The following is a 12,270-nucleotide window of genomic DNA, read 5'->3' on the forward strand; positions in this document are numbered from 1 at the left end:
TCTGCCTCTAGATGATTTTCAAGCCAGTGCCTGTATTTTTATCAACTAGTGGATATAGAAGAAAGAAAGGGAAGGGGGAAAGGTGGAGGAACTAGTGCCTATATTCAGTACCCAGCAATTGAATCCAAACCTCTTGACATTGACACAAGCACCTATGATTTGTAAAGCTTGGGTGATTCCTCTGTGTATTAGGACTGGAAATGATTACATTACAGGAATTTGTTCAGTGTTGATGATCATTCAAATGAAATGTAAATGGTAGGAGGTTTTCTCTTAATTTTTTAATTTTCTCCAACTCAGGCTAACTTATATTTTTTTGGAGTCAGGCATAGTGGCACAAGACTGCAATCCCAGCATTCAGGAGGCCTGAGTGCTCAAAGCCAGCTTAGGCTATATATGGATCAAGGTTTTAAGCAAAACAAAATGAACAAAAGAAGAAAGTCATACTAGGCCAGTGTACTTTGGGAGTTGCCATGGGAAAAGGAGTTTACCCTCCAGTGTTCAGCTTATTACTGTAACTAGTAGGAAGATACTGTAGTTGGTGCCTTCTGCTTGCACTAAGATGCCTGCCGTTTGCAATAGAGTGTCTTCTTAACCTTCAAGTTGGCCTTTGGAAATGTGGCAGAGTGCTTTGTGAGCCAGCTCCTGCCCTCCCTTTCCTACCCATTTAATGGAAAGCACCAGATACACCTTTTTTCCCTCTGAAAGCACCTGTTCCAATGCCCCCACCAAACCTATGACATCAACATACTCGTGTATTAAGAATCACCCTGAAAAAAGCAGTTGCCTTTGAATCTCTTTGGAGTTCTCAGGATTACGGGGCAGACAGGTCATCACTGATGTCCATACTGATGCACAGCCCAAGTTGGCAAAGTGATAAGCACTGAGATTCTCTGCGTCATTTTTTTCTTTCATCTACAAGTTGAATCTTAGAGATTTATGTTTCAGAGAAAACAAAACACAGTCTCTGTATAATTCTGCCTCTATCCTTTGACCTGGAGTCTCTCAGAATAAATGATTTTATCTTCATAAAAATAAAATTAGGGTATGGAGTGGTTCTTGCCACTCAAGTGAGTTCAGATGCCCAGAAGCTTTGTGAAAATCAGATGTAGCAGTGTACATCTATCATTCTAGTGTACCTGTGGTGACATGGGAAGTGGGCAGGAGAAATCCCAAAAACTCATACGAAACATACATGGTGATGAGCAGGATGCTCTTGTAAACATGTTAGAAAGTGAGGACCTACACCTGAGGCTATCCTCTGATGTTTACATGGATACCACGGCACAAACAGGACTCACACATGAACACACACATACAGATCACACACATACACACATACCACAAACACATATACACACATTAAAAATAAGTAAAATAGGCTGGGTGATTAATCCCAATACTCAAGAGGCAGAGTCAGGCAGATCTCTGAGTTTGAGGCCAGCCTGGTCTATGGAGCAAGCTCTGGGACAGCCAGATATACACAGAGAGACCCTGTCTTGAAAAACAAAAAGTAAATAAATAAATAAATAAAATGACAACTCAAATACACATGTAAGAATGAGGAAATGATGTATGTAGTTTTAGAAATCTTAAAAGTAAATTAAATTGATATACGCCTTCTTTAGAACTATAAAGTCAAAGCAGGTATAGCGGTACATACCTGCAAGATTACTGCTGGGCAGGATGAGGAGAGTCAATCAAGATCTCCACCAGCCTTGGCTTCATAGCCAAACCTTATCAGAGAAAGATACAGAGAGAGAATTCAAGACTCCAAAATACAGTTTTCGCATAAACATGCAAACACTTTGCTATTAAGCTACACCTGGAGCTCAAAACACTGATTTTAAAATTATATTTGAAACAGACATGTTATAGCATGATGATATACTGAATAAAAATAAGGTAGATCCCTAGGTGTCTGTAAACTTCCCACAAATTCTACTTCTTGATACCAACTTTCATCTCACACTCTGTCTTCCAAAATTGCTCTTTGGCTCCCAGGGTAACAAATGATGCCCGGGAAAATGAAATGGATGAGAACCTGGAGCAGGTGAGCGGCATCATTGGCAACCTCCGCCATATGGCCCTAGACATGGGCAATGAGATCGATACCCAGAATCGCCAGATCGACAGGATCATGGAGAAGGTGAGCCCACAGCTATCAAATGGTGACTGGCTACTGGTTGCCACTAGGAAGGGGACATGGCATCCAGGCACAGTAGTTGCTGGATATTTTACTCTTAGTAATTGAAGACAAAGACATGGGATTCAGCAACAGAACTGGAAAGAAGATTAGAATGTAGCTTGGATTTTGATTTATTGTGGGTCCTGGGCTTTGAGCACAGGGCCTGGAGTGTGCTAGAAAAGTGTTCCACCAATGAGCTATATATACCTTGAGCCCCAGAGTATACAATTAAATGTAGTCAATATTTTTTCTCAATTTCTCCCATGCCAAGCATGTGCTAGGCACTTAGAACACATGAAAATGAGACAGATCGTATTCCCGCTGCCAAGAAAGTTGTATCAGGACACCAAAACAATGAAACCACTCACCATACAAATCAGACATTAATTCTCTTTCTCTGCATTTTCCTCAGTCCTAATAGTAGCATGTTGAATATTAATTATAATATTTTAACTGTCCAAATACCAACAGAGGGAGATGAGTGCATTAAGTGTTTAATAATGATTTTATATGTGTAATTTCTGTCTAGTTCCTCTTATGCTGAGTGTTTATTCTCTGTCAGACACTGAACTTCTTAATCTGAGATCTTGAACCTCTTTATAGTATCTTTTTCATTTCCAGGAGCAAAGTGGGTTAATTTTTAAATCACAAAGCTAAGTAGTGGTTTCTTGGTCCCCAAGCAGCCTTCAATGCCTTAAAGGGATGAAAAAAACACTATCTGGTATACTAAGGTCTACAGTATACTAAGGTCTACACAAATGTCAGAGCTGGCTGACAAAATGCTTGGGCTTTCCTTTTATCTGCAAGATACAACATGCTTGTCATAGCTAAGCAGCTTTTGAAACTATGACAAAGCTTTGAACGCTGTGAGAGCCAATGGATTTTAGAATCGTATTGAAAGGTTTAAAAAGTGCTGGAGCCAATGTAGCCTGAACTAAGCCATTATAGCCCTAAAGGAAAAATTGAGCAAAGAAATAATTGCTGAGTTGTTTTCCAGAAGGAAAACAGTGTGAGAAAACAGGAAGTGCTTGTTTTCTATCAGTGGACCAAATTCACTCAGAAGCAAGCAGTTAACTTCAACAAAGCCAGGCAGGGTTCCAGAGAAGAAAGTTTTACTCACATAATGGGATCAACCTTTGAGTTACTGGAACTTGAAGAAAAAAAAAAGAAATACTTATTGCTCCTGAAAAGGCAGCAGAGTCCACATTCTGCTACCTCTGGTATGGCAAGAACCTTCTGTACTAAGCTGCACACATAAAGGCGTACACGGGGGGGGGGCAAAGGTTTAAGGAAAAGCCAGGCAACTTGATGGGAAATAGCTGCTCTGGTTTGCCATCAACCCTAGACTGCTGAGTCACCAAGGTAAGGAGAGGGGTATAATTGCCTTTTAATAACTAGTTTAGCCTGGTTAACATTTGAAATAGAAATTGCTCCTTTTCCCCCTCAAAATCACAATCTGGACACAGTTTAAACAGAGCCCCTTTGAATCCAGTCAATCATGTTGCCAAGCTGCACCATTGTGGGCAGATTCTCCCTTTCTCAAGAAAGCTCTGGTCTCTGCTAACTGTATTAAAAAGTGTCTGCATGTATAGGATTGAGTTAAAACCACACAGTAGGCAAAGCAAAGCAAATTTCTTCTCTCCTGACTTCATCAGTGATCTTCATCCCACATCCACACCACCATGATCTTTTCTTATCAGCATTTGGGTTGATAGTGAAGTCTGGGAAGTCCAAAACAATAGGAGTTTCCATATATTCTTATGGATTTTTAAGAAATTACTTCATGTTTTTGCTTATGGGTGTTTATATGTACAGTCTTCCAAAGCTACAATCACCTAATTCTTGCAGAAAACCGGAAACTGGAAGTAAGTTTCCATCCCAAGCTTTATGCAAACTGGTGCTAAGCAAACAATGGGGATGTTCAAACTTCAAGGTGGAAGCCAGTGGAAGTAGATGTATGATGACGTGCAAACTGGGCAGTCCTTGAGGTCTTCTGTCAGTGGGGAACACACAGCCTGAGAACTAAGCCGATTACTGCTGAAAGGGATTTGCTGTTCAGCAGCTCTGCAACCTGAAAGACTAGAGAACAGTTTAAGCCTGGAATCTGAAAAGGCTGGTGCATGGTATAATAGCATACAGTTCTAGACGTCTGATCTGGGCCACAATACCATCTGCCATGAAGTTGAGGGCTCAGTAGCTCCTTCTAACAATGACTGGGCTCCCTGATGGATACTGTGGCCTATCATAAAAGGAAATAATGTAGCACTTATTGGCAATGTCAGCAAGTTTAGGATCTTCTAAAATCAAACATGAAAAGTGGGGTGGGGTAGCTGCCTTTATTAAAACAAAAAAAGAGAAATCTTCAACACATAAATATGATGAACATAGAAGCATTTTCCAAGGGACATACCTGAAGGGAGATTCTGTTTTGTTGTTGTTGTTTGTTTGGTTTGGTTTTGGTTTCTAAAAGGTGCTATTTATTTTGTATAACATAGAAAGTACTTTTGTGTCATGTATTATGAGTCTGGAATTTGAATGTGCTTCTGAGAGAACTTGAGAGGAAATGACAGGCACCCATTTGAATGAAGGTGTTCCAGGTCCACCCTGTCCTCTGAGACTATCCCAAGAATAGCCTCTGTTCTACTTAGATATCTCTGGAGATGCCTTGGGAAGGCCAGCAGTGCATTCATCAACAAGACTGTCTCTATTTGCCTTCAGAAATGACATTTATTTTAAAGTGGATTATTTTGTCACTTCAGCTTTTCTGCGCTCAGTCTAGAAACAGTCCAATTCAATCTATAGAAACATTTCAAATTGGTCTGAGCTGGAAATTTTCCTTTGTACCAAAGTATTATTATGCATACAGTGATACAGTTTGTAGGTACAGAAGAAGGATTTGAGAATCAAATAAAATTGGGGGGTGGGGATTATCCATTTTCCAAATGAGAATCCTGGGAGTCTAATACATGTGTCTATAGTTCAGGACAGTCAGGACAAATCAATGATGTAAATACTCATTTTGAAGCCAACTTCTGATTAACCAAACAGATGGTAGAGAACCATGGCCAGATAATTCAGTTGTGAATAATCTAGAAATATGTTCAACTTTGCAACTCTGTTTAAATATGGATGACTCCAGTGTCCTGGGAATTCACAAATTCAATCTTAATATAGAAGACCCTACCCAGTAGAGATTGGAAAGTGGGGAAGTAGGTGCAGCACCTGTGATCAGTGAGTAATAGTGGCTCAGCAGAGAACTAACTGGGCTCTTCTGGACTACCTGGTAGCTCTCTGTCCTCTGCAAGACTATGGAGTTGCAAACACCATTACCACATGTGACAGGAAAGAGCAACCACCTCTACTTGCTGACTTACCTTTCTCCATGGTCATGGTCATGGAAACAGTTAATTCCCTGGTGGATAAAGGTCTAGCCTTGTGGCATTCCTGAGTTTCATGCTATGTATACAGCAAGATGTGACTCAAAGAGTGGATAAGTCAACCTGAAGCTGAGGGAAGCCAGGCACAAAATTATAGCAATTATGCTTTTGTTAAAGATAAGCTGGCTACCAAACTCATGGAAGTGAGTCTTCAAAGAGGGCACTTAAACATTGCTGTGTTTAATGACAGCATGTTCCTATGCAGGGCTGCCCCAATAAGAACACCAAGGGAATATTGAATCCATTTACTTAAATTAGAAAAAAAAAAAGGAAAATAGGGTTTCAAGACCAGTAAATAACCTGAAGCATGCCAAACTTCAACTCAGTAACAATAACTAAGATAAGACACAATAGGCACTTACTCTTAGGACAGACACTTTAAAGGTCCATTATATATGTATGCTCAATTAATGTATCACAGGGAACCTCTATAGCAGAGTCAGTAATAGTGTTTTTTCTGAATCCAGGCTGCTTGCATTTTGACTTTCCCTCAATTACTAAGACTCTAGAGAATTGCCTGTATTCCTATCTGCTTTGTTTCTTTCCTTGGAAAAAGTAGCAAATAATCATATACACCCAATGATTAATGTCATCCAGGTTTAATGAGTAGAACACTATTGATGTCATACCCATTAGCACTATTCTTTACCTGCCCTTCTTGTAAACAAGAAAGTTGAGATCTAAGATGTAATTGGTCCAAACAGACACTGCTGAATAAGTGAGCCAAGAAGGATCTAACAAGTGGTGCCAGTTTAGTTCAGTTGAACAGATAGCCCTGCTTCCACAGAAGTCATTGAGTACTTTTCCAGCATAGAAAGATAAATGATTTAACCCTGACCTCAAAACACAGATGCTATCCAGTGAGGGAAGTAGTCGAAAATCCAAGTCAAGTTTCTGTGATCTTGTTCACTTAAGGCCATAGCAATGGTCCTAGGGGAAAGAAAGAAAAAGTGGTGGTTCTGAATGGGGAAGTTTCAAGGTTGAGTGGACCCAGAGGGTGAATGGGACTTTAAGGAGTAATCTAAGACCTCTCTTGTGGTCTCTTTTTCTAGGCTGATTCCAACAAAACCAGAATCGATGAAGCCAACCAACGCGCGACAAAGATGCTCGGAAGTGGTTAAATCTGCCCTTCTGCTGTGCTCTCCTCCAAATACTGTTGGACAAGAGAGCTCCTTCATGCTTTTCTCATGGTATTACCTAGTAGGTCTTGCACACACAAACACACACACACACACACACACACACACACACACACACACACACACACACGAGTCACCCCCATTGTAAGTGTCCTGTGTGGTCTGTCAGATTCCCAATGATACTATGTGTCTTTTGTTCTCTCTGGCTCTCTTTCTTTCCAAAGGTTGTATATAGTAGTCATCTGGTGGCTCTAATTCCCAACCTAAGATGTCTTGGGTCTCATTTTTTTTCTTTTCTCAGTGGCGTTTGCTGAATGACAACAATTTAGGAATGCTCAATGTGCTGTTGATTCTCTCAATACACAGTATTGTTCTCGTAAAACTGTGACATTCCACAGAGCTACTGCCACGGTCCTTTCTTTGGGTGTCAGTCTCTGAATCTCTCCAAATGTGCTGTCTTTGGTTCCTCATGGCTATTATCTGTCTTTATGATTTCATGATTAGACAATGTGAAATTACATAACAGGCATTGCACTAAAAGTGATGTGATTGATGCATTTATGCATGAGAACTAAATAGATTTTTAGATTATTCCTACTTAAACAAAAACCTTCCATGACAGTAGCATCCTGACAAGAAAACACACACAACAGCAACAATAACAAAACAACAACGCATGCTCAGTTTTGGGACACTGTCGAGATTAAGTCATACCAGCAAAACCTGCAGCTGTGTCTCCTGTTTTCTGTCAACATACAGACTTACTGGTCACAACCATCCCTTCTTCTTTTTTCTTTTTTCTTTTTTTAAACAACAACAAAAAATGGAGTTGACACACCATTTAATCATTTCTAGCAAAATATGTTTGGCTGAAACTATGTGAGATGGATGTAATATAGGGTTTGTTTGCTGCTTTTGAAAGCTATGTTTTGAAGACAACTCTTGCTGTGGAAGATGCGAAGATGTAGATCTTTGAAGTCTGACTCTTGTTGATCACTAGTTCCCTGTGGTTTGTCATCAGTACAATTCTTTGTTGCTTAATCTAGAGCTATGCACACCAAATCGCTGAGATGTTTAGTAGCTGATAAAGAAACCTTTAAAAAAATTATATAAATGAATGAAATATAGATAAACTGTGAGATAAATATCATTACAGCATGTATATTAAATCCCTCCTGTCTCCTCTGTTGGTCTGTGAAGTGATTGACATTTTGTAGCTAGTTTAAAATTATTAAAAATTATAGACCCCGGCTACCGGCTCCTGTCTGATGTTATACTCACACTGGAAGACAAAGCCTACATAAGTTACTCAGTTGGAACAACCAGCTTTAACAAGGACCCTGGGTATAAAATCAAAGATGTTCCATTTCAACACAATCTCAGTGACAACAGACAACTTGTCTTCATTCTTATAACCTATTCTAGATATATTTACATGTTCTTCAGTTAGTGAATACCTAGGTTATATCTCCTTTGGCCTGTTATGGCCAATTGTGCTTTGAACATTTGTAGACAAGTTCTTATAAGAAGCTGTCCTTAATTCTCACATAACCACCCATTTGCTACTACTGTGGCTTCTAACACCACCACCTCCCCTGTACCACCACCTCCCCTGTACCACCACCTCCCCTGTACCACCACCTCCCCTGCACCACCACATCACCTAACACTAATTTTCCTATTGCCTATATCACTTCATTATCTTAACTGGCATGTCTATCCTCTCCACCTTCATCGTCACTTTATTATACACACACACACACACACACACACACACACACACACACACACACACGGCAATCACCTCCATTGGCACTGCCCCTGTCACCATAATAGCCACCACCACCGGCATCACTGTACCATCTCTCCACCATCTCCTATCATTTCCTCTACATCACTTCTTCTCTCCATGGCCCATAGTAGTAATGCAAGTGCATTTATCTTGGTTGGTAGTGGTGGGTGGATCATTTCACTCAGGAATCTCTCCAGGAGGTTGACGAGGGCAGTGGAGAAGCAGGAAGAGCAATGATAAGTCCTTGTCAGAAAACAACTGCAGGATTTTTACCCTCTTCCAAAGGAACAACAGCAAGAACACATTTACTTCATAAAATCATGGTAATATAGAGGGTGCTAAAAGACAGAAGAGGTGATTATGTACTGCATATGTCAGAGCTGATGGGAGGAGTCACTATTAAAGCTGTGCAGAATGTACCAAGCTCCATCTGTTCTCAGCCAAAGTGAGTGGGTTTTCACAGGAAAGATGAGTGCAAGCAGTTTGCTTTCAGATGCTCTGGGCAGTATATTTGCTTTGACAATTACATTTGTCCAGGCTTGGGTTTCATGCAGTTATCTACTTCTGGCTAACGGAAGATGAATGTCCCAGAGATGATGCTTTGCAGATAATATAGCAATGCAAGAAATGCATTAGTAATATAACAACAGAACACTGGAAAGGTTAAATCCTTTCTCGATTCAGGCACTGGCAAAAGACCCTATTACACAAAATCAAAGGTTGCCCTGTGTCTTCTTGGCAGGAGGCTTTCTTCTTGATCTTCTGTGCATTTTTATCTTTCATCCCTCTCTTAAAATTAGTTTCTGTGTATGTTTGTTTGGTCTATACAAATGTCTATACATCATGTGTGTGACTGTTGTCCACAGAAAAGGGTGTTGGATGCCTAAGATTAGAGTTATAGATGGTTGTGAGTTACAATGTGGGAGTGAGGTATAGAAACTAAATTCTCTGGAAGAACAGCCAGTGCTCTTAAATGTAACACGAATTGCTAAACAGTCTTATTATTAATTAAAAAAAAAAAAACCTGGAGCCAGATATCAGGGTAAAAGCTGAAAGATCAGAGAAACAGAACAAGCTATAGCCACGTTCTTAGCTCTACAAAATCCTCAGCCTCAAGAGAGAGACCTGTTTACAAACGCCTTATACACCTTTCTCTGCCCTGCCATCTTCCTTCCTTCCTAGTGCTGGAATTAAAGATGTGTGTGCTTCACAAGCAAAGGCATGAGATCTCAAGTGTTGCCATGTGTCATGGCACCTGTGTCTGTTCCCAGTGTGGCCTTGAACTCAAGGAGATCCAGACCGATCTCTGTCTCTCACGTGATAGGAATAAGGGTGTGTGTGATCATTATATTGCTTCTATGTCTAATCAAGTGGCTGGCACTCTGCTTTGATCCCCAGATAAGTTTTATTTGGGTGCAAAATATATCACCACAGTGTCCCATGATTAATCAACTGTGATTTATTTCTCATTCTGTTGATGATGAGCACTGAAGTTGTACTTTGGCTATTGTGATCAACACTTTATTTGTATGTAGGATACATATGTGCATGGGCCATATGAGTGTTTGGGTGCGGCCAAAGAAGCATGTCAGATGTCCTGCTCTATTACACACTAGGTTATTCTTTTGATAAAGAGTCTCTCACTGAACCTGAAACTCCATTTTAGCTAGGTGGCTAACCAGCAAGATCCCAGGATATGCTTGTATCCAACCCTCAATGCTGGGGTAAAAGGCATGAGAGGCCTTGCATGGCTTTTATATGGATGCAGAGGATTTGAACTCAGATCTTTGTGTTTGCTTAACAAATGCTCTTAGTCACTGAGCCATCTCACCAGGCACTGCTATAAACAATTTTTCCTCCAACAATGCTAATACATGTCTCTTGGTGAATAAAAGTATAGATTTCTAGCATGCAGATACCTACAAATGACATTATTGAGTCATCGGGTATGTGGACATGCTTAGCTTTCTTAGATCTTGCTAGTTTACTAAAGTGATTGTGCCGATTTGTACTGCTTCTGCTGAACATCAGAGTTCTAATATGCATCAATCTTATGAGAAAGGCATAACCCATGCTGCCCTTGAAGTTCCCACTTTCTTTCCCAGTCTCTGGAGTACTAGGATGACAGCTGTGTACTACCACACTCAAGCAGTCCATATATTTTTAATGTCAATAGTCCATGATTTTCCTGGTATTCGACAGAACATGTAACAAAACTCATAAATGGTCTTACTAATAGAAAAAAACCAAGAGCCAGATATTGGGGTGAAAGCTGAAAGACCAGAGAAACAGAACAAGTCACAGCCAACCTCACCTAGCCAATTCCTCAGCCGATCCTGTTTCCATGAATCCTCAGAGTGAAAGCCTCTGAGTCCTCAACCCTGAGGGTCTCAGTTGAACTGCTCTTTAGTTCCTGTCTCCTCCTGCCTCATATACCAGTTCTGTGCCCTGCCATCTTCCTGCCTCTCTCTGCCCAGCTACATCACTTCCTCTTTCTGCCCAGCTCTGTCACTTCCTGTCTGTCTGTATAGACCTGCAGACCTCTGTGGTTAACTAGTGCTGGGATGAAAGGTATGTGCCACCACACCTGGCTCTGTTCCCAGTGTGGCCTTGAACTCACAGATCTGGATAAATCTCTGCCTCCCCAAATCTAGGATTAAAGGCATGTACTACCACTGCCTGACCTCTATCATCAGGCAAGCTTTATTTAACAGAGCACAAATAAAATACCACCACAAGAACCCTGGCACAAAAGAGACCAGACAGAGAACTACTAATCTAGAGTTCAGGTTCTTCACTCCAGGACTAAGGACAGTAAATTGAAAATACTCTTTGTTTTTCATTTTATAGTATTTTAATATTTAATAACAATAAATGAGGTAACATTACATTAAGAAATACTTAAAAAGGGCAGTGGTGGCACATGCCTATAATCCCAGCACTCGGGAGGCAGACGCAGGTGGATCTCTGTGAGTTCAAGGCCAGCCTGGTCTACAGAGCTAGTCCAGGACAGGCTCCAAAGCTACAGAGAAACCCTGTCTCGAAAAACAAAACAAAAACAAACAAACAAAAAGAAATACTTAAAAACACTGAAGTATGGGATTACATCTTCTAATGATCACATGGGGCCAGTGGAGAAGAAAGTCCTGACAGAGGGATTGAAGGTACCAGGAGGATACTTGTGTATGAGGGAACTCTTGGCAACATTCAGGAAACTTAAACATCCCTCCCCACAATGGATGAGCACACCAATCCGGCCCAGTGGTCTCTCTCTATAGTGCTGGAATACTGGGCATGTGCTGAGGAGACTCTAATGACCACTCTCCTTCACACACACAAGAACAAATGCACCCTCAGATTCAATGAGTTGGTTTCTATTGCCTAACCAGGAATCCTTACAGACCCCCACAGCCCAGTCTGAAGAATTGTTCAAACCCAGCTCCTAGAACTATTTCCCTGAGATGAAGCAATGCGATCCCCAGGAAGCCAAATAGGATCTACCAGAATCCACAGATCTGTCCTCACTGTGAGGTTGAAGCTGCATCTTCTCATGACATTAAAGAGCTTCATGTTGCCACGGCACATGTTTGTAAATTCAAAGATGATGTTCATTCGGAAGTGGCTGGACCTTTCAGTCAGTGCACTGGTGGGTAGAGGGCTGAGTTCTGGATCCAGAGTCTGGGGCATGCTCAGCTGCTGCTGCATTGACTCACT

The 12,270-nt window shown here is 40.9% G+C and overlaps 1 protein-coding gene across 3 annotated transcripts in view; it reads left to right on the forward strand.

The window, feature by feature from the left end:
• The window catches only part of Snap25 (synaptosome associated protein 25), an 80,848-nt gene extending 72,832 nt beyond the window's left edge, over window positions 1-8,016 (forward strand). For all 3 annotated transcript variants that reach the window (XM_036184755.1, XM_036184753.1, XM_036184754.1), the window contains exons 7-8: window positions 2,005-2,149; window positions 6,678-8,016. In XM_036184755.1, the coding sequence (XP_036040648.1) occupies window positions 2,005-2,149; window positions 6,678-6,746 (214 nt within the window). In that variant the 3' untranslated portion in view covers window positions 6,747-8,016. The remainder of the gene's footprint in view (window positions 1-2,004; window positions 2,150-6,677) is intronic.
• The last annotated feature ends 4,254 nt before the right edge of the window (window positions 8,017-12,270 follow it).

Source organism: Onychomys torridus, chromosome 4 (genome assembly GCF_903995425.1).
Source record: "Onychomys torridus chromosome 4, mOncTor1.1, whole genome shotgun sequence".
Lineage (NCBI taxonomy): Eukaryota > Metazoa > Chordata > Mammalia > Rodentia > Cricetidae > Onychomys > Onychomys torridus.